The 26,236-nt window shown below is 32.2% G+C and overlaps 4 protein-coding genes across 4 annotated transcripts; 2 read left to right on the plus strand and 2 right to left on the minus strand.

The window, feature by feature from the left end:
- Positions 1 to 11,714, plus strand: LOC123913872. The gene is made up of 20 exons (XM_045964769.1): positions 1 to 395; positions 487 to 556; positions 871 to 913; positions 2,117 to 2,194; positions 2,332 to 2,416; positions 2,527 to 2,609; positions 4,072 to 4,129; positions 4,342 to 4,452; positions 4,943 to 5,000; positions 5,200 to 5,296; positions 5,901 to 5,936; positions 6,676 to 6,812; positions 6,980 to 7,050; positions 7,139 to 7,192; positions 8,100 to 8,242; positions 8,889 to 9,029; positions 9,999 to 10,238; positions 10,370 to 10,429; positions 10,963 to 11,217; positions 11,301 to 11,714. The coding sequence occupies exons 1-20, from the start codon at positions 245 to 247 to the stop codon at positions 11,442 to 11,444; spliced, it is 2,115 nt and encodes a 704-aa protein (XP_045820725.1). The 5' UTR covers positions 1 to 244; the 3' UTR covers positions 11,445 to 11,714.
- Positions 11,715 to 12,679: 965 nt separating this feature from the next.
- Positions 12,680 to 14,704, minus strand: LOC123915302. The gene is made up of 3 exons (XM_045966439.1): positions 14,162 to 14,704; positions 13,582 to 13,770; positions 12,680 to 12,967 (listed from the first exon to the last, which is right to left on the minus strand). The coding sequence occupies exons 1-3, from the start codon at positions 14,702 to 14,704 to the stop codon at positions 12,680 to 12,682; spliced, it is 1,020 nt and encodes a 339-aa protein (XP_045822395.1).
- Positions 14,705 to 17,065: 2,361 nt separating this feature from the next.
- Positions 17,066 to 20,333, plus strand: LOC123918360 (peptidyl-prolyl cis-trans isomerase NIMA-interacting 4). Its single transcript, XM_045970384.1, has 5 exons — positions 17,066 to 17,203; positions 18,558 to 18,709; positions 19,129 to 19,238; positions 19,578 to 19,720; positions 20,089 to 20,333. Exons 2-5 carry the CDS (start codon positions 18,571 to 18,573, stop codon positions 20,129 to 20,131), a joined length of 435 nt encoding a protein of 144 aa, XP_045826340.1. The 5' UTR covers positions 17,066 to 17,203; positions 18,558 to 18,570; the 3' UTR covers positions 20,132 to 20,333.
- A 741-nt stretch (positions 20,334 to 21,074) lies between these two features.
- On the minus strand, positions 21,075 to 24,395 carry LOC123917084 (galactoside 2-alpha-L-fucosyltransferase-like). Its single transcript, XM_045968706.1, has 2 exons — positions 23,977 to 24,395; positions 21,075 to 22,670 (listed from the first exon to the last, which is right to left on the minus strand). The coding sequence occupies exons 1-2, from the start codon at positions 24,239 to 24,241 to the stop codon at positions 21,238 to 21,240; spliced, it is 1,698 nt and encodes a 565-aa protein (XP_045824662.1). The 5' UTR covers positions 24,242 to 24,395; the 3' UTR covers positions 21,075 to 21,237.
- Positions 24,396 to 26,236: the final 1,841 nt, after the last annotated feature.

Below are 26,236 nucleotides of genomic sequence, written 5' to 3' on the forward strand. Positions count from 1 at the left end.
ACGGAAAACCTGATTGATATATATAATATATAATGGTTGACAAAACAACTTTGAACTCTCATAAAAAAAAAAAACAACTTTGAACTCTCCGAGGAATTTGAGGTTGCTCTTAAAACACACTACTACTATCTACTACTAGTACTTACGATGATTGCTCCTAAGATATAGCCACTAAGTAACATAATACTAAATCCATCCAAACACGATCCCTTTCATCTGAATCACCACCGCTGTTTCCGTTACAATGTCTAGGGTTCCTTCTTCTTCTACTCTTCCATCATCTTCAATGGCTTCCATCATCAAAGCCTATTCACTTCCTTTTATTCTCTTCTCCGCAGCCATGTTCTATCAGCTCTTTATTATTCCCAATGCTTTCCCTCCTTCTCATTATGACGGTTATTATTCCCTTTCTATTTTTCTTTTTCTTTTTTTGTTGAATGGTTTTGTTTTGTTATTTTTTTGAATTCTATGTTTTGATGATTTCAGTTCTGCAAATTGAGAGATATAGTTCTATTGATAAGGTCAAGGAAGCTTATGTCAATCTTCAAACTAAATGGTAATTTAATTTGTCTGTTTGAATTTGGTTAATGAATAATGGTTTTATTGTTTTTTGCATTTGACAATTACTTAGGGTCTGTTTGGATTGACTTATTTGAACTTATTTAGTGACATAAGTTTTGTGAAACTGTTTGGAAGAACTTATGAAAACAGCTTATGACAATTTTCATAAGTTCTCCAATATAGCTTATGAAAACAGATCATAGCATATATAAAAAAATTATCTTTATTTTATTTTTTGCTATAAAAATAGCTTGTGTAAGCTTATACATAAGCGCATATCATGATAAGACTAGTTTCATGATCTTTCAGGAATTCGGATGCGGAAGCATTTGACGTTCATGAGTTTTTAAAGGTTAGCATCATTTTTGAGCTATCTGGTCTATAATTTGAAGTGGGATTGTTAAATATGGTGCAAACACTATGATCAGGATAACTCTAATCAGTTTTAACTTCAACTTTGTCTGATCCTTGTTATGTTTTTGTGTTGCCTTTCTGATTTAATTTATTTTCTAATGACCAGTTTGATTTATGTGGAATAAAATTGTATTTTATTGCTCAAAGACTAGAATCTGTTGATTATTTATCATTGTAGAAAGACAGCTTTTGAAGTATATATCAATGATGTCATTATAGTTCTTAGGCATTGATTCTGCAATAGTCAGAAACCTACAGTTACAGTCTTGACTTTTTGAACTGTTCTACATTAGAAAAGTTGGTGAATCTAGCCCCTAGTATGAAATACTATATGAGAAGCGATATGAGAAGAGAAGTGAAGTTCCTTGTTTATGTAGGAGAGGTTCAAATTTAAAGTTGAAATAATGCCTTTGCTAGTGAATCTAGCCCCTAGTATGAAACAGTCTATTTACAAAACCCATTAATTTCAGCAAGATGAAACGAATGGTAGTATTTAAGTATATGCAAGTGAGAATAAAGGAGTGATCTCAAACTTTTATAATTGTGATTGATTACACTGAAGAAGTACAACATCAAAATGTGTATGTTTATGTGAGATTGTGTCTGTGTGTGTAAATATGTTTTACAGACCAGGTATTTATAACAGTCCTAACAACTTCACTACCTGTTATAAAAGTATCTAGGCTACTGTACGTCTATTGGATAACCTACTTTGATAGGTCCTTGCTGGAAAATGATGGTGTGAATCTGTTTGAAAGCAAATACGGTTCAGGTCAATGAAGTGCAATAATTGGACATCTTATCGTAACTTGAATTTGTCTGTTAAAATAATAATAAAAAAAAATCAAGTCCACTCTGGGGGGTTGTGAAGGTGGAACCCTACAATGCAATGTAACTCCTTTGCAAATGAATTGATGAAACTGTTTAGGATATAACCCAGAATATCTTCTAGTACACATTGAATTGGACTTGTATTTTATTTGTAATTTAGTATTATTGTCTCTTTCCTACCATATGTTCATGTACTACAATATGGTTTCATATGTTGTGTATATTCTTTATTTGGAAGCTGTCCATTATGACACAAGTGTTGTCGATTTACTATGGTTTTTTGTACTTATTTTGCTCTGAAAGCTTACAGATTCGATATGCCTATGAATTGCTGACAAATCCTTTATGGAAAAGAGACTATGACTTATTTGGAATTGATGAACAACTTGTGAGTACTTTCTTTTGCATTCTTTAAAACTCATGTCTGTTTTATATGACTTGTTCCAAGAGTGTGTCTCTTGTCCTTGATATATTGTGGTCTCCATTATTTCTTCATCTAAATGATATGTTTTTTTTTTATGCTAGCATATCATTGAGAGTGCCAACAAGCGTTATGCAGGGAATAATATTTCAGAACTGGACTTCCCTTTACTACATGCCCCTTCCTCTGGTTAGTCAAGCCATTCCTCATAAATGACAGGAATTGTTTGTTGAATACTTTGTAGGATTTATGACATGGAAATATTTTCAATAATGTATGCATCGTTTCTTACATCTCAGAGTCTATTGATCATTCTGATAAAGTCATTACTGCTAGTGATTTCAAGTCTATACTTCCAGATGTAAAGCCATGGCTAATTCAGGTACGTAAAATGTAGAATATACTGGTATATTGTAAGTAATAATCTCCATTTGTGAAATTGAGTTGATTGTCTTCAAATTCGGGTTAGGCCTAACTATACTCCAAAAGCTAGATCATGTGGGTTAGGGCTTCCCACCACTTATAACCACTATTTTTGTCATAGCTAGCTCAATAGGCTCTGGTAATATCCATAGGATTTAGACCGAGTTTAACTCAATCCCAAATGCTAGCTCATGGGGACAAGGCTTGCCCACCATCTATAACCAATATGATATAAATTTGTACTAGTGATTCTTGTTCAGTTTTTAGGTATGTTTTTGGGATAAGAAAAGAAGCTAAATGTTCAGTATAAAATATATTGTTTTCGTGAACATATAAGCTAATATATGTTATGTGCTGTTGTTTCCCGAATGCAGCATTTTATCATTTTAGAAGCATGCGTAACTGGTGTAAGATCTTAAGAACATGTTCAACCTGCTGAATAGTTATTCATTTAAGGGATATTAGAGTTGTTATTTTGCATATCACTTTATTCTAAGGACTATAACAGGGATGCCTTATTTTAATAGAGTTAAAAAGTTTTTTAATGAAAATTACAGTCTTACCTTCATAGAGGCATTTCCACCGCATGGGATCCACTGTAATCCTACTTAGTCAATGGCTAAAGGTCTCACTAATGCACAAGGGGGTTTTAATGGCTTTGAGGCAAGAGGCACCAAAATGTGAATGCCTCGTTGAAGAAAGTTGTGAACGTTAACAAAAGAAGATTAGAATAGTGAACTATCAATTAATATGCATCAATTTTCTTTCTACATAACATAACTACTCAAGTATAACCTTAACGTAAATATTGAGATGTTCAATTTACTAAATATCTTACTGCCCTGACTATTAGTCAAAAGCAGTCTGACATTGTGACTTTTTACTCTTTTAGCATCTCGGTTTGCAAGTTAGATGCATGAGGCTTTGTATAATTGTATTCCTTATGCTTATTTATAAGGAATTCCTAAAATGCAAGAGGCGTGTGCCTCAATTTTGTAGCTGTGCCTCAACTAGCATTAGAGGTGCTGAACCCTTCTAGTGCAGTACCTTTTCACCTGGGGAAACCTTTTAACCCCTTTTAATACACTGCTTCAAATTTGGAAAATGGGGAAAGGCAGATCAAGTTTCCACCGAGTGCATTTGATTTTTTGCAATGTCAATGTTCTTTCAGTAAAAGAAATGTCAAAATATCTGAGAATGTTACTCTGTTGGCTATTGATTTGTTTTTTTTACATTTGTAATCTGGAAGACATCGTCAAGTTCACTTTTCGGTGTCGTGCTGTCCTTCAAAAGATGGATTTGTTTGGCCTTTCTGGAAAAGGCTCTTTATCACCATTCTTGCCTGATTCTATATATAGTCTTTTAACTATTTTGTATTTATTTTTTAAATGTTTCTGAGTAAACATACATGTATGTATCAGCTGTATTCATCGGGGAGCAATCGTTGTGCTGAGTTCTCGAAGTCCTGGAATAAAATAGGTAGGCCATTTGATCACAAACTTCTGGTTGGGTACTATGTTTTTTCTTGTGCAATGTAGTTTCCTTATTGTGAACATTGCATTTATGAATGAATGCACTAATATATAGTTTGTAACATAGACTCAATCTAAATGACATCCAAACACTTTGTCATATCAGTCATCACACCAGTTTAAGGATAAGATAATTCTGATTGATTTCCTTGCTTCTAGGTTCTTTATTGGATTCATTTGCAAATACTGGTATGGTGGAACTTGGTGAGAAGGAGGTCTCTATTTACTTTGCTGATAAAAGATCAACAGGAAAACCCTTTTTCAGAAATGGTATGTGCTCAGTAAAGTTTTTTGTTTTCTGCCTTTTGTCAAAACATCCATTGCCCAGGTTTAAATAGTTGTTTTGTTTTGCACTCCTGTGATATTTGTAAATACACATTCTAGTATGAAGGCCCAGACCGAACATAAGAAGCAGTTTCATTTGCAGAACTTACGGTTCTAAATTCGTTGTAAAGATTGTTTCATTTTGCATAAATCAGACTAGTTGCAGACGTGCTGTTAATTCTGACAATGTTAGGATCTGTATATGCCATTGTTGTATGTATGTATTAGTAATGGTAATAGAAATGATTCTTAAGTGGGTGGGGCCATGTGCCCCAGACCCACCAATATGAGTCCATCGATGGTACTCAAATATATGTTCATCTGAACATTATTGCTGGATATACATTATTTGATGTGGCGAAGTTTTTGAAATTTCTGAGTTATTGTACCTCGATTTACAAATACATGTTTTCACCTATTAAAATTATTTATCCAGGAATTCCATCTCTTTTTGCCATTCCTGCTGGATGTCATACTGCAAAATGTTTTAGAAGGTGAGTTTTATAATAAGGCAATGGTTTGATTTGAGGACAGGCAATTGCAGTTTTGAAAAATCATTTTTAACTTAACTCACTAAGGGTTATTCACATTTAACATTGGTTATATAGTTACCATAACTATATGGTGTACATAGGGTACTAGCATTAGTCATATACTACAGCATGGAATCACCATACATGATTTATGTGTTAGGTTTGATGGTGAGCTTACTATTGACAAGGTTACAAATTGGTTTGCAACAACTGTATTGGCTTTACCTCAAATTAACTACTACACAAAGGAGTCACTGGTAATTTTTCTAAACTCTAAAATACCATGCTCTTTTCTATAATTATACGTGGCAATGGTCTCTTTTATCTATACCATTCCTTGTACAAGTGAACACATGCATTCTGCAGTGTTCACGGGTAGCAGTTAATATATAGTATAATACTCAATACAAAAAACAAAATGTAGAGAAAACAAGCAGAATGTTTTGTTTTATACACCTTACCAAATTGTTTAGCTCTTTATTTAACTATAGCAGAATGTTCTTTTTGTTGACTGAAGGACGCTGTCACTTGGCACCGAATTTTGTTTTACTTAATTATTATACAAAAATAGCCTTTGGATCATAAGATCTCTACAAAATTATGATTATAAGCTTTTCTTGGTATCAACAAGATTCAGGTTTCTCATTGTAAACATTTTTGAAAGATTTTTATGGCCTTTCCTGTCTTTCATACAACATACGATCTAGTGTCTGTTCTAAGGGTTGAACAGAATCTTCATGTCGGATCTCCTTTGTAGACTGCATAATGTACAGATATTATATAATGTACACAATCTGCTTGATTGCCTGTTTAAATTTCCATAGTTACTGATTGAAATGTTTCTGGAACTCAAAATTTCAGGTGCCAAGTTTTTTTGGAAAGAGCAGTCATCATAAGGTACAATTACTTTTCTCTTTTGTTATTTCTGTAAATTGATTTCTGTATTAGCCTAATTTCATTCCCCCTGCTAGGTATCTCCTTATTTATTCTCCTTGTTAGCATATTTGTTGATGTGAAGTTCCAACATCTTAATTAAGTTAGGATGCAAATTCTTTTTGGGTAGTTGCATTTTCGTAGTTTTCTTGTCATCTTTCGCCAAGGTGATTAGATGGTCTATATAACAAGGGGATTCACCTTAACCCATTAATAGTTTCCATATCTTTTATTTATTGTCATAATTTGTTTCCTTATTTGGTTAGAGTTATGAGTCCGGGATTAGTATAAATAAGGGTTGGTGCTCGGTCTTTTGTATATCATCCTCCTCCTCATAATATTTAACCACAGTATTAATTCAGTTTTTATTCTCTTCTGGTCTTCCTTGTTTAAAACTCTATAACGTAATCAACCAAAAAAAAAAACTCTATAATGTCTACAAACAACAAATAAGCTTTTTACCACTAGGCGAGTTAGTTTAACTGTGGAATTCTTATAGATGAATAGGTAGGTGGTCTATGTCGTGCTTATATATCATTAGTCATTACTATAATTTGTTGCTGGTATTTTTTTGTTGATTATAAAAAAAAATTGTGAAAGGCTCATGATGTCGTAATCTTGTTTTTATGCTGTATGGTTCAGCACATATTTGAATTTACCTGTTTTAATTAGGGGTTGAATTTTTGTGAATCGTGGCTTATAGGTGAAAGTGATACTTTTCTCAAAATCTGGGGAACGTGCTTCTCCTTTTATACGACAAGTAGCAAAAGACTATTGGGCTTATGCTTCATTTGCATTAATTCTCTGGCGCGAAGAGGAATCATCCTATTGGTTGGATGCGTAAGTGAAATTTTTAACTAAACCTAAACTGGAGGACATTTTTCTGTGTTACTTTTCCCGTATAGAAGATGGTGCTGTGAATATTTTAAATATTCACCAGCTTGTCAATTCACAATTTTATATATTATTTTATTGAACTTGTTTTGTTTCAATTTCTTCAATGTCAGATTTGAGGTGGAATCTGCACCTGCTATAGTATTTCTTAAAGGCCCAGGTGTTAAACCTGTTGTGCGCCATGGTACATTGCTTCTTAGCCATTCTACCAGAGATCCAACTGAATACACTTTGGTCTTCTTTTAATTGACTACTTGTGCATTGTGTTGCAGGTCCAGTTAACAATTCATTGTTTTTGAGTATGATGGAAAATAATAAAGAGCAAGGTAAATACAAATATATATAGTTTAAATTGCCCGTTTTAAAATAAAAATGTTGTTTAGGACATTGGGTTGGGAGGTGATGCAACCACAAATTCTTTAAATGGTATATTGGAATAAAGAGAGTTGGAAAAGGATGGAAAATTAACTAAGGGAGTAGGGAAAAAGGCGGATTGGGTAGCTAAACTTGTTTGAGCTAAGGGTTAAAGGAGTTGAAAAGGTTAACGATTGGGTTCAAACACTGGTGAAAGAGGGAAATCTTAAAGTTGATCTAACATAATAAATCTTAAAGTTGACAGCCTATGCCTAGAATATATGGAATCAGCTTTCTGTTTTATTGTAATAAACCAAAGATTTTTGGAGAATATTGTACTCCATTCCTGCGTCGAAAGTACATTCTAAAACTGTAGGCTGCAAAAATTTTGGTATCCAGTTAAACTAAGGAAACAATGGAGTACAGTAATGGACTCCATACAACCTGTTGGACGTGGTATCAAACTAATAATCAATTAGTTTTAAGTCTTTGATGTCATTATCAAATTCTAGTTTAACTCATCTGTTTTCCTGAACTCATCTGATCAATATTAGATCCACGATCTTATACTATCGTCCTTTTAATTTTGTGAAGTAGTATTTCATGGTATAATTTTATTTAATGGAAAATGTTAGTTATTTTGTTAATGAGGGGAGTTAAACCCATAACCTCCTCATCATCACTCCAACCCCTATGTCCCAACCTGCCTCCCCAGCCACTGTATCACTCCTAATATTTCATTGTTTAATGTCTCCAAGTGATTATCATTGTGACTTTTATTCGTGCGTTAGGCTATAATTCAGTAGATTGTGGGTTGAACTTATTTTGATCCGTAATTAATCTGCCTAATTTTTGTCTCCTCCCTTTTTGTGTTTACAGAACTACCACAGCTAAGGAGTGTGACATCAATGGAGCTAGGCTGTGATCCCCGTGGTTATTCTCGTGCTGGATATGATACAATTATTTGGTATTGTGCTATTGCAGTGGGAAGGCTAAGTATGGAATTGAACGGAATGCGTGAAGTATGTATTTTGTATTGTTTTAAACATAACTTGCATGATATATTTTCCACGAATTAGGTGCTAATTCATTATTTTCATTATGACCTATCTTTGCTTGGTTTCGTTGCAAATATCAAATCTGTGGGCTCCTGATTCAGTTTTTGTTGGTCAAAATGTCACAGGATTTTGAAACTATTTCATGTTAATCATCCTTTTTGTTATCAGTTATTATTTTTCATAATAGATGCACAATTTTATGAAATTGGTTATTATTTTTTATACACAGTTTTTTCATAGTTAATTTTCAGTCGTTATACCTTGTAGAGATGCAGTGCAAGGCAAAATTAGAAATGAAAACATTAGAGAGAAAGTTTGGGTAACACCTATTCTGAAAAGATGGTAGAATTTTGCATTAGGTAGTTTAGGCATGTGGCGTTGTTTGATCCATGTATCTAACCCTACATAGTCGGATTGTCCTTGGTTGTTGTTGTCATTAGAAATGATTTATGATAGGACTTTATAGTGTCATTTGGCCGATGTACTTAACTCCAGCTAGTAAGAAAAGACTTCTGTTGTTGTTTATACTCTGTAAGAGTATATATTGTCTTATATTAAACAAGCATGTATTTTTTTCAGATTTGTCAGATGTTGTAATGTAGGCCCATAGACTATTTGCAGGGTTCAGGACACATTGTCTAAGCAAAGTGAGGTAGATGCATCATCTGAAAATCAACCCTTGGCTCCAGTTGTGGATGCATTTAAAAGAAAGCGTTTGACATTTGCTTGGCTTGACGGTGAAAAGCAGAAGGTAATTCTTTTCTTTCATTGTTTTGATATATACTTAATTTTTCTTTTTGTCATAACGCGTTACACAGAGTTGATACTAAACTTTAGTGAATGAATTTAATATGTATTCAGAATATGTTTTTACTGATGCCAATCCAATATTATTTGACAATGACCCGTGATAATGATGGAAACTTTATTCTAAATCTGATGTCAATTTCCAATCTCCCCGGTGATGGTTGTCTATAACAATTAACACATCAGTTTGAATTTGTCACTTGATTTTACTTCTAAACTGTTTTATTAGAATATGATTTTATCACAATACAATGCTCAGTGTTAGATTGTCCTCTTTAACCAGACTTTTTAGGATGATATACTTGTGAATTGTAAAATGTATCATTTCTGTGCTATTGTACATTAGATGGTTTTGCTGATTAGCCTATAGATCCTTGCTGGAATGGTATTAGTATTACCCTTCATAGCCTAGAGGCATTTGAAAATAAAATCTTTCTCACATTACAATTGAGAACTTACACATGTTTTATAGCAGAGAAAACACCAAATTAGTAAAAATTATCTTCAGCATCAAACTCTAACTCAATGTGCATATTGCTGGATTTTACTCTTGATGTCCTTTGAAAAAAATAAAACTTTCTTGTCCGTGTGTTCTTCACTCCATATAGTTTAATATTTTTATTTTTGCGAAATTTAGAATGTATTTACAGAGCATCGGGTTAAATTCTTGGATGCTCGTTTTCTGTCTTTCAATTTTTTTATTTGAAACTATTGCATTTAAATGACGGTTTTTAAATGTAAATGGAAAAATGTGGTTTTTTACACTTTTACTTGTGGTAGTAAATGAATATGGAAGGCCTAATTCCTATAACCTTATTTCATTCTTTGAGTGAGGGCTAACTAAAATTGTTTTGGTGTGTGTGAAATAAAAATATATTTCTAGCCATGGCTATTAACAGAACTTATTATTCAGGACTATTGTCAATTTTACCTTGGTGAGGGGGCAAGCGAAGGCACTTGTGGACAACGGAAGGGTATGAATGATATTCCTCGGTTGCTTGTTATTCGTTACCTAAGGAATAGTAGTGCTGTTGACGCAAGGACACAGGAACTTTCAAAGTTCAAATCATTACTGGTCCAAGATATAATTGATGATTCCGATCAGGCAGGCCAATTTGTAGCTGGGTACAAGGGCGCAGCTGATGTTTCAGAGGTTTGCCATTTTACAGTTAAATTTTCACATAGAGAAATGGTGCTTCTAAATGGTCTCTCATTCTCGGCATTGCTACATGAGTAATGCACAATTCTCTTGCAATATTTTTAAATTTTATTTTTTTTAACCAGATAACCCAGTGGCTTGCAAATATAATAAAAGATGGTGACTCCAGAGATTTGCCTTTCTTTGTAAGTATTTTTAACTTCGTAAGTTTTGTTTTGCTACTAACTGCCAACTAAGCCTTGTTAGAATATTTGTAAATATTATATGATATCCTGATATTATTGTATGAGTATTTTCATTTATTTCGTAGGATTTTTTTTTAATCTTATTCAATCTTTGATTATCTGATAAAATTAGTTTCTATATTTCTTAGTTATTATTATGATTTGTTTTTCAATTTATTTAATTAGGATTTTGAGTCTTGTATCAGTCATACTATACCTTAACTTAGTGTTTAGTCTTTGTCAAATTATTATCAATCATACTATACCATAATTTTGTGTCAAATCATACTATAGTCATAGCTAGGGTCCACATTCAATGTTAAAATCAGTAATCTAGGTTACTCCTCTATCTCCTTAGAGCAAGTATATGTCTCATGATTTCCAATATTACATTTTATAATGCGCAAGTTGATGCTTTAAATTAAGAAATAGTGGTTTGATCAAATAACTTCTGTATAGTTTTCTTATTATGCAACGCCTTGTTCTCTTTGCAGACACTACGAACTCCTAAGCTTGTTCCAGATGACACGGAACCTATTTGGTCTAAAACTGCACAACAGATTCCATTAAAAAATATTTTGCAGCAGATTCTTGGCGTTGTTGGTGGACTTTCTGTGTACCTTGATGATCCAAGAATCGGTCCTTTTCTGCTTTTGGCAGCCTTAATTTCTCTGGGCACCGTATGTCTGAGAAGAAGCCAACAAGTTAATCTATCCGAGTCAAAACAACCAACTCAACCTAGTTCCACGGTAAAGTTTTGTTTCAATATGGTTGTCTTGTCTTTCATATATTCATAATGAGGAAATAAATAATTGTATATTTTCACTGACAGGAGCCGCCCTCCCATGATGAAAGAAAACCGAAACCAAATGAGCGGGTCCGGAGACGGTCCGGTAAAAATGCGCCCCCTTCCATGACAGATTCAGAACCACCGAATGCTTACCAGATGCCACTTTCAGACTCTGAATCTGATTAGTTTCTTTTCGGTTTCTACATACAGGAAATTAGTTTTCATGACATACATAATGTTACATAGTCTGAAGTTCAATGAAACTCTAGCATTTTGTTCTTGATTTGTAGGCATATTTATATGATACAAAGATTGAAATTTGAAAGTATGTTAACAAGTGATTAGAAGATTGAAACTTTGTTTTAATTTGTGTATAAAAATTATGAGATGGAGTTTGACTGTTCCAAACTTAGTTATTTGATTCTAACCAAAATTATGTAAAAAGTTTGCCGTAAATTCACTCAAAGTATCATGCTATAGTTTAAGTACTTGATTGATCCACTCAAACAAAAGAGGAATATGTTGTATATAGTACCCTCCAACAATGGTGCCTCAATGGTGCTGCTTGTGTGATCGTACTAATGAAACAATTTTTCTCAGATTCAATGGCTGTGAATGGACCAAAACAGTGCTAGGAGATCAGTGACTTTATTTCATAAGATTTTCTTTTGTTGCCCTACCTATTTCTATTTCTCGTAAGTCCTACGCGTAACCATTTTTACTTTTTCGCTATTAAGTAGCGAACGTAAAAAAAAAAAATGAAATTTTGATTATACTATCTGCTACTTATAAGTAGCAGATGTTATAAGAAAATTGATAGAATGTCTTTGGGGGTATTTGCTACTTAAATAGTGAACAAGGATATTTTGATAAATTCAAAGGAATACATATGGCATCTAAAACAAAATAATTTTGAAGAGGGAGTCCAAAGGCAATAAAACTTTCCATTAATATATTAAATAATTTTTAATATAAGAAAATTACATTAAAAGATATTGAACTTTTGAGAAAATAACCTAAGTAAAAACAAAAGTAAAAACAAAAACTTACATATCATGACATAATTGTTTTAATATAAACCGTGCATAACAAAAGTTTGAAATCTGAACAAATGTACTTTAGTCAAAACAAAAGTAAAAACAAAAACTTACGTATCATGATATAGTTGTTTTAATATAAACCGTGCATAACAAATACCATCAAAATTTGTTGGAATACTTTATTTTATATATATAATAAAAAAATTAAATGAATTGAGCTTTGAAACTCATCATTGTTGGAACAAATATCAATATTCAAAGAGCGTTTAAAAGTATTTCACACAGATATAGCAAAAAACTCACGTTCTTATAAAATGTAAGTCAACTTCTTATTAACGGAACAAATTCTCATTGAATCGTAGGAATACATTAACAAAGAAATTATTTGCACTTGTTGATAAGAGAAATGGGCACCCCTATTTTCTTGGACTCCATAACGAAAGCACACTCCATCTTCTTGTAGAACTTGTTTGTCACTAACCTCCCCATAACATGAGCCTTTGACCTCACTACCACACTCAATTGCAAGGGTACCGGTTTGGCCGGTAGCCCACTTCTTTTGTCTGAGGTCATTATGTTTGATCCTACTCCGTACAGTGGAATTTGTTTTGCTTTCACCATTCCCTTAATAGATCTTTTACTATTTTTTGATTGATAAAACGTAGGTATCTGCAAAAATATTATAATGTATATTGAAAACAAAAACAGCACAATACAATAAGTATGTTCTTTTACATTAAAAATTATCAAAAATTGACCAAATGTTAGTTGGTTCAGTGGTGATTGGCGTTGAACTTGGTAGGGAGGACTACGGTTCGATCCCCGCAACTGCATTTGGGAGGGGACTGAAACCACTTAATGTCAGAACTCGCTCCGAATTCTAGACTACTAAGACTTCCTTCTCCTAGGAACCAGAAGGTGAAAGCCAAAAAAAAAAATTATCAAAATTGTCTAAAATATTTTCTCCTATTTTTAAGGATGTGTAATTAAAAGCACAATAGCTACGGTGTACCAAAGTGTGATCTTTATAATAGTGGCTCATATTAGAATTTTCATTCTTCCTATATGAAATTGCAACATTTCTAATTTAGTCCCTTAGTAAACTGTGTGAACTTATAAAATACAACATTTCTAAAAATACAATTTTCACTTGTGTGAACTTATAAAATAGCATAAAACCTAATTTATATTGCATAAACTCAAAAATAAACTAATCCAAACAGAACCTTAACACTAATATACATATATAGTGAACATATTATGAAAGATTTATTTAGACTTACATTTCCAGTGGCTAGTGGAAATTCATAGTAATGGAGATCCAATGGAGTTGATGTAACATGGACCCCAAAAAATGTTCCAGTATTTCTAAAATTGAGTTTCACAGAGGAATTAATGGACAATGTGGTAGTCAAAAATCCTCTTGCATCAACACCGTTTGCTTGAACATAAAATTCATTGAATCTTATACTCTGCAAAAATTAACACAAAAAAATTATAAGAAATAAAAATTAGAATCTAAAATTAAGAACAAGGTTTAAAATTGTGGTAGTGAATGCATCACAATCTACTCACAAATTTGAAATCGTTATACTTATATTATGTGTTACATTTATTCGTTAATTCTTTTTTCCTTAAAAAACAGTAATTCCGAAAGGATAGTTAAATATTGAGTGCTAGCAATTCACATCAACACAATTTTAATACCGGTAGATAAAACCCTAAACCTCGAATCCTAAAATTTAAATAGCAATACAGCATCACATAACACGAGTCGAAAAAAGTAGCATCGCAATATTAAACGTTACATCTAAATCATAATCAATATATATTTCAAACTAAAAGAGAGAAATAGTTGAATACCTTAAGAACAACGATAGGTTTTTGATGACAACTTACAATCCAGAGAATGAGTGAGAACATAGAGAATAGAACGACAAATCCAACAACAAAAGCAAAGAAATAAGTGCAATTAGAGTATCCACGATTATGTGAATCATGATCATCGTGACCATAAAGAAAGCCTTTTTCTTCATTGTCAAGAAACTCATTCTTTGAAGGACGTCGAGAATGTCCTTGACGAAGGTTGTTCAATGATCGAAGGTTGTTCAATGATTCAAAGAATCGCGAGAAGGAAGAAGGACGAGCCGCCCTAAAAGAGTCGGAATGATCAGAATGAGGAGGAGAAGCTAATGGGCTTTGAAGTGGGTTTAAATCCTTTGTTTTTTTCTCATTGTCATCCGAGGAGGAGGAAGATCGTGATGGAGTACAAACTATGTAGAATGCGCTTGGACGAGGACTTTGACGATCCAATTCAGCCTCCGATAAAGTACTATTGTTTAGGTTGATTTCATTGAAGTTTGTTTCAGATTGTACTATAATGTGGTTAGAGTTTTCACGTCTCATTGTTGATTGAAGTTTGAGATTTTAGTGTATGATTTAGAAAATTGAGAAAAGTAGTAAACAAAGAAAAAGATTATTACTTGAATCTCTAAATAGCTTTTTTATCGGTATATTTATTTTGTTTCCTTTTATCCAATATTTTGAACTACCTAGACATTCTCATCCAGCCTAAATAAATACTATTATGAAGATTTCGAAAGAATATTTTGTTTCCTTTTATGCTGCTTTTTAATATTAAAGGAAAGGATGCACTAATTCTGCTACTTTTTTTTATGTTAATAATTGATTTCAAGAATTTCTCTTATGTTAATTTTTTATTTTTTGAAAGAATTTCTCTTGATTTCATTTCATTGATATTAATTTTGGAATGATGTCACAATTTTTTTAAAAAAAAATCAATAGAATTTTATCAAAAAAGAAAATTCAATAGAAACTAAAAACAAAAATTTGTTAATAAGTTTTGGAGACAACGCGATTCTTGGACACGTTCTTCAAAGTTCAAATTATCACAAATGTTTTGAGCAAAATTAATTAAAATTGATAAATTTACGGTGCCAACTATTACAAAACAAATCTTCAATAAAAATCACAAAATCCAATTGTCTTTTTTATCGTAATAAATGTACTTTCGCACTAATCCGGTAATCCCCATTGCACAAACAATAATCAATCATCACTAATCCCAAAAAAAAAAATCAATCATCACTAACCTTCTTCGAGCTATCCTGACCAAAGTTTTTTCTACCAAATGATATGCATTAATGAGAGTCAAAAAGATTTTATGTACAATAATATATGAGTTTCTTTGTACTATTGTGCCAAAAAAAAACTTATTATTTATACTACTAGAGCAAAAGTTTGTCTAACATGTGCAATACTACACATGTTAAAGTAATATTGTAAAAAAAAAAAGTAATCAAAAGTAGTAATTTTTTAAAAAAACAACAATTATTTATTAAAAAATTATACATTTAGTATAAAATGCACAAATTCTGATACAAACTTACTATTTTAAACTATTTATCGTATGCAAATTCGCACATGATAGAAAACCCCTTAGAGCAAAACTCTTTGAAACCTTCGATTTTTTGAGAGGGTGGAGAAGAGTTGCATTGCTCCGCATAACAAAACTCTTGATTTTGATGAAATCTTTTTAGAGCAAAACTTTAATGTGTTTTTTTGACAAAGATATGAAACAAAAACCGAAAAAAATGAGATTTTTTTTACATGGCTAAGGAAAAAAAAGGCAAATAATAAAAGAAAAGGACTATTCTCTAAAAAAAAATTAGCTCCAACCGTGTCACTTCTTCAAAGATTAAAAATGTTTTTCGGAGGAGAAGCGTGAATAGACAAATTAGCATATGAGAAAACTCCAAATTTTGCGAAGAAATTTACACATTGATTTCATTCTTTAAGGTTGTGACAAAGAGGAACATTGTTGTGAGTAAGCAACTCCTTTATATCTTGGATCAACACAACGTGACATGATACTTGATATTGGGACCTGTGATGAGGTTGATACAATGTAAAGAGTTTGAGTAGCAAACAAGCTATTCGATTTTCATGTCTATAGCGAATGAGAGGCCTTGGTGGATAGAATAAAGATCAACAAGCATAATATCATACGACCCTTGAATTAAGCCATAGAAGCCTGAGTGATAGAAGCCGAAATCGTTTCTAAAGATTCCCTTAAATCCAGATCAAATAAGAAAATCAAGACAACTTCCGTCAACATTAAGCTTGATAAAAAAAATACTTGATGTTAAAAAATATTAATGCGAAAAAATGAATATATACTTTTGGCGCAAATAAATAAATAACTATAACTATAACTATAAAAAAATTAAAAATGTGACTTATTTATGAGTTGCTCAACTATGCACCAATATAATGAGTTGTGTAAAAATGATGTGATACAGTGGAGCTCACTGTATCTGAGATAAACTATCAAAAGTGAGTAAGATAAATTATGCTCATTGTAGGTAAATATAGCTTTCAAAAGTATAATATTTTTTGGTAAATTAAGTACAATTTTTTTGTTGTTAAACTATAGGATATCTTCTGTAGGTAACGGTATAGATTAATTCTTCAAGATAATTAAATTCATTTATAAAATTGACCTCTTTTCATAAATATTTTTTCATATGCATCAGTCAGAGATCAAAATCTCGAAGAGAGTGTTTTTTCAAATAGCTTTTGAAAGTATAATTTCATCGAGGAACATTTTAATACAAAATATAAAGTAGGTGTGTTAGCATAAGTAGGGGTTTGAATAACAGCACCTCTAAGAAAATGCAATGTTTCCAACTGGGCCCAATGGATCTATTGCTAACAGACAAAAACGTAAGATTCCACAAAAAAAAAAAAAGACAACAACGTAAGTAAATCCGAAAGAAACAAATAGAATATGATTCTGAGTCTCAACTGTTGTGACTGAGTTGCGTAATTGTGCTTTCTGGATTTCTAAAGTCTGCAACTTTTCTATTGATTTGTGCTTTAAAGGTAAAAAAGCATAGATTTTTACTATTTTTTTTTGTTCCAATTCATCATTTTCCATTGATTTTTATTTTTTTTATTTGTTTTTTGGGGTTTTTCAGCAACACTCTGTTGTAAAAATTTACCTGTTCCTGAAACCCTATTTGAATTTCAATCTATAGGTTCATATTATTGCTCTTTATTTGATTGATTAGTTGGTTTATACTTATGGGTTGTGATTGCATTTTCTTTTTCATTTTTACTTTGAATACTATTATTAGTTTTTTTTTAACCTTATTGTCTTGTATAGATTAATGATAGTAATTGGTTTTGTCTTAGTTGGTTAGCAATTACTATGATAATGTTCTTGTGTTGTGTTGTGTTTCTTCTGTTTGTTTTAATTTTGCTTCTATGTAGTCAATAGCGGCCCATATAGCGATGTAGTGTAGCCTAGCTGTCCCTAGGCACTACGGGGGACATCATTGGATTGTGATTTTGAGTAGCGGCTGTAGCACTGCCAATAGTGATCATATTGCGGCCAATTAGTGGCTGCTATGGCAAAATCCTTGCAAAATTTGCTTTTAAAAATATGGGTTCAATATGTTATTTCAGTCCTTATAAAATCATGAGCTTTGAAGTTTAGTCTCTGTCCTAAAGGGACTAAAGCGCCCATTGTTTGTAAAATGTTTTCAAAATATAGATTAAAATCGAGTAAAATTTATGTAGACTAAACTTGAAATGGGTGTGATATTGTAGGTACTTAAAACCTATTTCACCCTTAAATTATTGTAAGCAACTAACTAACTTTTCACTTAGTGGTGCCTATGACTGCATTTTCATTATACAAAAGTCTATGAGGCCTTAGTTAAACACCTTGACTGAAATTGAGTTGTGAAACTTACTGATTTCGCATTCTCCAAAAGCGTAACTTGTGTGCAACTCAGTATGTGTACGAAAGGTTGATAGAAATTGCTTGTCATTCACTAGTCATTCATTTTGGAACTCATGAATCAATTTCCGTCAATGAGTCCATGAACTTGTTTTGTTGAGTTATGATCTCTATGAATATCGGAAGGTCAATGTCTTGTTATAGGGATCAAAATGGAACGAGGATGAGAGCAAAAACTAACCAACTGATTCTAACAGCAATTTACAATGAACAAGAAACTAACTCTAGCAAAAGCTTAACAGAAACTGATCCTAAAACAATCCCCCTTAACATGATGTGTGATACGATAGTTCTCCACCTTGGCACAGAAGATTATGAAAGTGTAGTTTGTAATTATGTCAGAAATCTTTAATATCTGTTTTCCATAACTTCTATCGTGTGACTTTAGTAATCTAATAATTGTTGTTGATTTGTTGGGTTGAAATCATGAAGAGTTGTTGGAACGATGGGAAAAGACGCTTCCAAGGGAGGAGGGAAGGGTAAAGGAAAGCAGGCTGCAAGTGGAAGTGACGAGAATGCTTCCAAGGGAAAAGGAAAAGCTGGGAAAGCTGCAGATGGGCTCGGTACTTGCACCTATGTCAAAGGTAGACAATTTTCCCCATTCACAAGCATCTTAGGACCCGTTTGTTTTCCCATGTTTTCTGTTTTCATTTTCACTTCAACTAATAAACATTAAGAGCATATATATATATATATATATATATATATATATATATATATATATATATATATATATATATATATATATATATATATATCCAAGATTTTCGTCACCATTTCCTTTTACAATTTTCGAAAATAAATTGAAATTTTGAAAAATGTCCAAACATTTTTTTCATTGTTTCTGAAAAATGCATTCTTGAACATGTGTTTTACAGAATGAAAACTAATTTTATTTTCAGAAAGTAAAGGGACCTTTTTAAGTTTTAACCATATATGATTAGTTTCCATCATTGTTTTTCTTTTAGAATTACATTCATTTATGGCTTTTTACTTTGCACAGCAAGACATATCTTATGTGAGAAACAAGGTAAGATTAATGAAGCCTACAAGAAGCTGCAGGATGGTTGGCTTAGCAATGGAGATAAGGTCCCTCCAGCAGAGTTTGCGAAGGTATTTTTTCTTCTTTTCGAGATTATACACAAGGATAAAACTTAGGTATAGTGCTATATATAAAGTGGACTGAGAAACTTACTTTGTGTTAAATGCCATAGTTATTTTATCCCCCTCCCCTCAAAAATGGATTCAATGCAGTTGATACTTCCAGCAGTCGTGAATTCAGCTGTTGGATGAAGATTAGACGACTAAGATTTTGAATTTTGTATTGAATCTGGTCTTCATCCATTGACTGACATTTACTGACTGTGGGAATTCCTAGTCCCCCCTCCCCCAAAGAAAAAGTATGTCAATTGCTTATGACTTATGAGCAATATTATTTCACCGATTTCACAGGTAGCCCAAGAGTATTCTGAATGTCCATCAGGAAAGAAGGGTGGAGACCTTGGATGGTTTCCACGAGGAAAGATGGCTGGCCCATTTCAGGAAGTTGCCTTCAACACACCTGTTGGAGTTACTAGTGCTCCTTTCAAATCAACGTATTGATCTTGCACCCTTCAAATCGTTATATATGCATTCTTGATCTCATGTTTCTACTTGTGTTCTACTTCTATCTCTTCTCTCCTTATCTAGGCTTTTTCGATTGATTTATTTGAGCTTATTTATGATACAAACACTTGTGAAACTGCTAGAAGAGCTTACATAAACAACTTACAACATGTCCATAAGCTATTTTCAGCTTGTTTTCTTAAATTTTCCAGGATAGTTTATAAAAACAGCTTATACCTTATATAGAAACAATTTGACTATTTTATCTTGTCATAGAAATAGCTTATACATAAACACTATATAATTAGTTCTCTATCCAAATAGGACCCCATTAACGTTCGGTTTGATGATAATGCAGGCATGGCTACCATATTATCTTATCTGAAGGAAGAAAGAACTGATTCCTGAATAAGAACAAAGCTGAGTTTCAATGGCATTAGAGCACTTAAGTGTTGTATGGTTAAATGATCAGATGTTGCTTTCTTTCATTATGTGACTGTGGTTGATAATATAAACCAACACTTTACCATGTCTATACTGATCTTGCTTTCTGATACTTGGATAATTGACAGCATAATATATGAGAATGTGGATGGTTTTTAATTGCATTTGTTGTGACCAATGTAGTCAGGGTCTCGCACCAGAGCGTAGGATCTGACGATCTTGCCTGCTCATGCAGGCCAAACAAGTCATGTGTGACTTGTGACGTTTATTATTTGCTTTGGTCCTGTTGAATAATAATCCACGTAGCTAGATCTTTTTATAATTTTGTTCTACCTAAAATGAGTGAATTTTTATTTTGATCCCTCTAAATCTTTTTCTTTGGATTTCATTCCAACAAAACTTGAAATTATAAATTTTGGTTTCTAATTGTATCACACTTGTGGCATTACTTGAAATTATGTCTAATGGAAGATAACAAAATGGTAGCCTAAATATGTGGTGTATGTCATCTTGAGACCTAACAGGAATTCTATTGAGCTGAATTAACTATCTGAATTCAACGTCTGAAATTGTTTATAATTGATTTTATTAGTGTGTAATCTAAACTGTCCGATTATAAAACAGCGTAGAATTGTGTACTAAAAAAAATACTAACAAATTCACCACTAACATTTTTGTCCATATTTTTGTCTATTTTTCATTTTCAGTGTCTTAATAGTCTTGAAATAAAAATTCTATATTATCCACTATAGAATTCAAGCAATAAAAAAAAAATCTTGAAATAAAATTTCTATTATCCACTATAGAATTCAAACAAAAAGCTGAGACTTCTTTCTACCTCAACTCCACCAATCGAACAATAGGTAACTCCCAACATGGGCAACAGCAGTATCAAAACAGTTTGAAACAAAGCTAACTCCATATATAAATTGTGATTGCAATGATATCTTATGGTTTCTGTAGAGAAGAGAACTATATAAATTTGAAATAAAAAATAACTAATGTTATCATACAACAAAACAACTATTGGTATTCAATTCATGACTAAAATAACTAGCTAACCCTAATTGTCTACAAGCTTAAGACCCCAACTCATATCCTCACAATGTCTTACATGCGGAACAAGTGCACCTGTATCAGTTCCTCTCTTTGCCTTACAATCATAGAAGGGAGGAGCATGAAAACAAGGCTCCATCGACGTCACACGACGACAAGAAGGATCAGGCGCTGTTTCATTCTCTGGTTTGTATAGTATCCAAGGTTTCAGACCTCCGAGCCCCTGCGCCACGTAGCCGAAAGTAGACCACGAGCTAGTTACCAACACATCGGTTAAACTCAGTAGATACATTTCTGCCCAAGCTTTTTGGTTGTGTATTTGCTTCTCAGTTTGTTGATGTCCCTCATGGCTTGGTTGCGAAACACTGATAACTTCTCCTGTCACCGTTGGATATTCCCAATACATGTCTCTTATTTTTTCAAAATAACCAGAATTTAAGGATGTCATTAGCACCGCTTTCGACTTCGAATTTCCTAATGAACTGATAATATCATGCTTCTTGTCAACATTAGGCAAGATATTCTCCTTCATAGTACAAGCTAAGATTTGATCTAGTACATATTGAAATGGACCGGTTCTCGTATCGAAGACCCTAATCTGGATGCCGACTCTTTCATCAGCATTAGCTAAATAAGCTTGATAGTATCTAGTAACAAATCCCCATACATTGTTTGTAGGGTGAAACAAATACCTGCCTAAGAAATGGAAAACTTTTTCCTTGTTTGGAAAGAGATTACCGAGCTCCTGATCAAAAGACGGCATCAAGAATAGTGATGGAATAAAGTAATTATCTGTTTTCATCATTAACCAAGGTACTTTCTGCAGAAACTTTTGTTCTTCATCGCAGAAGAAAAGCTTATCCTCGTCATCATAATCATGCACCAAATGAAGGTAGACAGAAGAAGGCACTTTTGAATTTGTGACTGCTTTATTTTTCAGCATTTTTCCATGACAGTGATCAGATTTCTGATTGAAACTATGAAATTGACCGGTTAGAGGGAAATCAGGAGGGAGAAACCAGGAAACATCTGGAATCGGTTCACAAAAGAGATCGACCATATCAACTCCAGGATCAACCAAAAGAACACGGTTTGTGAGGAGCGCATAAAGAAATGCAGAAGCTAAGGTCAATATCCTGTTCCCTAAACCACTAAATGAAATCCAAACTACGTATTTACAATCTAGGGACTCACTTAAATGACCAGAACCAAGATCTTTCACCGTCTTATTGTAGGATTCTGTATATGGTCCGCATTTTTTGTGGAGAGCTTCATATTTTCGTAATCTAGAAATGAGGTAAGGAGATGGATTTCCTGATAGGCCTTTAACTGAATGATACCTGCTGAGACAGGATTTATCGTCAAATCCAGCTGCTAGAAGTCCACCAAGTAGTTTATCTTTTATGAACTCACCAGAATCAGAAGCATCACTGCTCAAACCTAAGAACCAAAAAATACGAAATTCCATCATTATAAGACCAGAAATATACAAATTACGTAAAGAGCTTATTTACACAAGTGCCAAAAATGCTTGCAAGGAAGAGAACCAAATGCCAAAATTGAAATCCTCATGAAAAGCCTAAACTAGCCATTTGTTCTGTGAGTTTTAGCTTTTACCTAATGTTAAATCTTCTTTGTAATATCCAATAGTTTATGCAATGCAGATATATTATATATACTCAATCATACATAATTCCTCCCCATGTATATTTTCTTAAGAAGAATTTTATTAGTGTCATTTTCAAAATGAAGGTTCCATTAACTATTTTTTCTCAATTACTGCTCAAGCGAAGCAATACATCACATGGGCGAGCTAGGCAGAATGTCTGTTCTTGTTGCACTTGCACTAGAGAAATGAAATATCAAAGGTATAACAAAAGAAGACTAATCATTTCATCAACAACAACAAAATTGACTTATTACCTAGTTCAATGTAAGGTGACCAAGTGGTTGGACTCAAACAGTTAATGAGTTTATCGAATAAATCAGAAAAACCCGAGTTCAATCCCTCATTAACTATCAATGACTAGACTACCGGTTACCGGAGCAAATTTCAGCGCATTACATTTCCATAAATCTACACATAGATCCAAAAGTATACTTCCAGAAAGCATAATTTGTGAACTTCTGGACAGCACAAAAGTGGTGTTTTCTTCCAAATGTATTAATCTAAATTGATTTTGAGCTTGTTAAAATTTTCTTCCTTTACTCATCTCTAACTCTAGATTACCAAAAATTTTGTCAAAAAAAAAAAAAAAACTCTAGATTACCAAATTTGATGGAGGGATAAATGATTTTTTTTTTTGGTATAGTTTCCGTGGGGAATGGGCCCGGTAATCTAGAGTTCGGCTACAGGTAAGTAAATCCCGGCTAAGAATTGTTCTCACTAGAAATCGAACTCGGGTTCTCCCAGACGATCCATTTTATAAAGAGTTCATTAATCACCTGAGCTCAATGTATTTGTTTTAAACGCATTTAAGACAAATAAAAGTGTGAATCAAATTGAAAGATACGTTATGTTAATTTTATTTTATTTTTGGTCATAGATACGTTATGTTAATTAAAACCAATCAATCACAAATCCAAAAAGAAAGAGAAAAAACAGCAATCAGAACATGTAACCAAAAAACAACATCCTAATCAAACAAATCAAATAATCATACGATCTAACCTTAATGAACTATTATATACCAAAAATTCAAAGGTGCATTATGATAATAAAGACCAAATCAGAAGAAAAACAAACCTTGTTGTTGAGTTTGTTTGAGATTGAGAGTAGTAGTAGCAGTAGTTGTTGATGGAGAAGATGGAAGAATGAAGGAGAGAGAGCAGAGAAAGAGAGTGATAACAAAGAGAGAAGCGAAGAAACGAGTTGAAGTGAAAAGAGAACATTTTCTATTGGAAATTGAGGAAGAACGAGTGTGAGAATCAGAAAGAACTTCATCATGGTCATCATGATTCTTAGTATGGAACCTCTTCATGTTTGTTGTTGGATTAAGTGATTCTTGCATTTGATGATGATAATTCAACCAACCAAACACGGTCTTAGTGTTGCAGCAGCTGCATCACTGAATGAATCTGATTATGATTATGTTTTTAGATTTTTTAGAACATTTTGGGATTCATTGAATTTAGTTAGATCCGTGGAACAGCACACAGAGTCATAGTAAGAAAATATAAAAGGAAAAAATTTAGAATTTAATTTATATGAGTAAAGTTATTTTAGACATGCGTGTAATAATATATCGATACCATGTATGATAATTAAAAATACATGATGTGTCATATATTAAATGATGTGACAACTCGTCATTGAATATATGTTTAAAAAATCTTTACACTGACGGTGCACAACAATTAAACTAAAAAATTTAAGAATTTTACTTTTTTTTTTTATTTTTGTTTGACTAAGAACATTATCGTTATTAAAGCTGCATTTAATAAATAAAGGACCCAGTTCAAATAAGTTGTGTATTATGTTTGATTGTAAAATTGTTTTTTTGGGATGGAGCAAATTAAGGGTGGTTTGATTGAGCGGAAATAAAGAGGTAAGAAAAAAAAAAGGAAATCGATGAATGAATTTGTACTACTAATATGCATTTGAAAATATTAAATGTGAATATTTGTCAAAAACAATTATTGAATGGATTAAATTAATTTGATTAAAAAAGAGTTTAAAGACTACGCCATGTTAATGTAAATTAATTTTACACTGACAAATGACAACCAATAAGAATGAAAGTGGGGTTTAGTAGGGTGATGTGGCGGAAAACATGGTTGATATTGATTGACAGTATAAAATTATTTTACACTGTCAGTGCATATTCTTTTTTCTCTTAAAAAAACGGATTTAATTAATGTTAATCCCTAAAAGGAAACAACATATTAATTATTTAAACAAATTTGACTCATTTCCTCTTAAAAAGATATTTTAACTAAATTGCCCTAATAAAGTATTTTAACTAAATATGTACCCTTAGTAAAAAAAAAAACTAAATATGTACCAAAAAAAAGTATTTTAACTAAATTGTCCTAATAAAGTATTGATGTTTTGATTAGTATTATTATTATTATTATAAATATAAAGTTAAAATATTATTATAAAGTTAAAATATTGACTAGCGAGTATGAAAATAATATAATTTAATGGTACAATTTGGAAACAAATAACCAATATTATATTTTAAAAAAACGAAAGAAACGAGTTCCCGTGAGCTTAACTCAATTGGTAGGGACATCACATTTTTATTGGCAAGTAGTTTATTAGTCAAAATTTCACTTTTTAAGGTGGATAAGTGAAATATCAGATATTTTACAATGTTCGGTTGGTGGAAACATTGTAATAGCTAGGTGAGATTCAAACTCGAGATTCTCGATTATTTATCTTAAAGGATAAAATTTTGCCACTAAATTACTTAAAATAAAAAAGAATTTGGTTTGTGTAATGCACTTTATATTACGGTATATTTTTTAAAATTTAAGACAAGAGATTAATAAACACCACAATCCAAGATAAACCTATATTTTCTGATAGATTTTATGAAACTTGTCAAGTCCACCCGTTTAACTCGCTATTTTTTGTGGATTGAATTGAAGTTTTGAACTCGAATAAGTGATGATGTAATGACCCGTGAGTTTTATAAAGTATAGCAATATTTTATTTATTTTTTCTTAGTGATTATATTATGGCAAGTTCAAAAAATAGTTGTGTTGAACTAAAAATATGATCAAGTTGTGCAAATTACATATATTATATTAATTAATGCATTATTGTTTATTTTTCTAGTTTCATTATATTTTGTAGTATTATTCTTTGCAATATATTTTTGTAATAATATCATAGTAAAAAGATATGAATAAAAAAATGTTTTATAACTGATGTATAAGAAGTTGAAGTTCCAAACCAATGAATAGGTGAATAGAGAATAATGATTATGATATGTCAAAAGAAATGTGCATCTACCTCTATTGAACTTGAGATTCATTTACAAGTTTTTGGTATCCAA

This window comes from Trifolium pratense, linkage group LG3 (genome assembly GCF_020283565.1).
Source record: "Trifolium pratense cultivar HEN17-A07 linkage group LG3, ARS_RC_1.1, whole genome shotgun sequence".
NCBI lineage: Eukaryota > Viridiplantae > Streptophyta > Magnoliopsida > Fabales > Fabaceae > Trifolium > Trifolium pratense.

Bases quoted from the DNA above. Each gene is read 5' to 3' on its own strand.
- LOC123913872 (XM_045964769.1), top strand. From the start codon at position 245: ATGTCTAGGGTTCCTTCTTCTTCTACTCTTCCATCATCTTCAATGGCT. The intron at 5,297-5,900 runs GTAATTTTTCTA...TCAAAATTTCAG, and splicing joins ACTACACAAAGGAGTCACTG to GTGCCAAGTTTTTTTGGAAA. The intron at 7,193-8,099 runs GTAAATACAAAT...TTGTGTTTACAG, and splicing joins GGAAAATAATAAAGAGCAAG to AACTACCACAGCTAAGGAGT.
- LOC123915302 (XM_045966439.1), bottom strand. From the start codon at position 14,704: ATGAGACGTGAAAACTCTAACCACATTATAGTACAATCTGAAACAAAC. The intron at 13,771-14,161 runs GTATTCAACTAT...TAATTTTTGCAG, and splicing joins AACCTATCGTTGTTCTTAAG to AGTATAAGATTCAATGAATT. The intron at 12,968-13,581 runs GTAAGTCTAAAT...ATATTTTTGCAG, and splicing joins TTCCACTAGCCACTGGAAAT to ATACCTACGTTTTATCAATC.
- LOC123918360 (XM_045970384.1), top strand. From the start codon at position 18,571: ATGGGAAAAGACGCTTCCAAGGGAGGAGGGAAGGGTAAAGGAAAGCAG. The intron at 18,710-19,128 runs GTAGACAATTTT...TACTTTGCACAG, and splicing joins TACTTGCACCTATGTCAAAG to CAAGACATATCTTATGTGAG. The intron at 19,239-19,577 runs GTATTTTTTCTT...CCGATTTCACAG, and splicing joins CTCCAGCAGAGTTTGCGAAG to GTAGCCCAAGAGTATTCTGA.
- LOC123917084 (XM_045968706.1), bottom strand. From the start codon at position 24,241: ATGCAAGAATCACTTAATCCAACAACAAACATGAAGAGGTTCCATACT. The intron at 22,671-23,976 runs GTTTGTTTTTCT...TTTGGTTCTTAG, and splicing joins CAAACAAACTCAACAACAAG to GTTTGAGCAGTGATGCTTCT.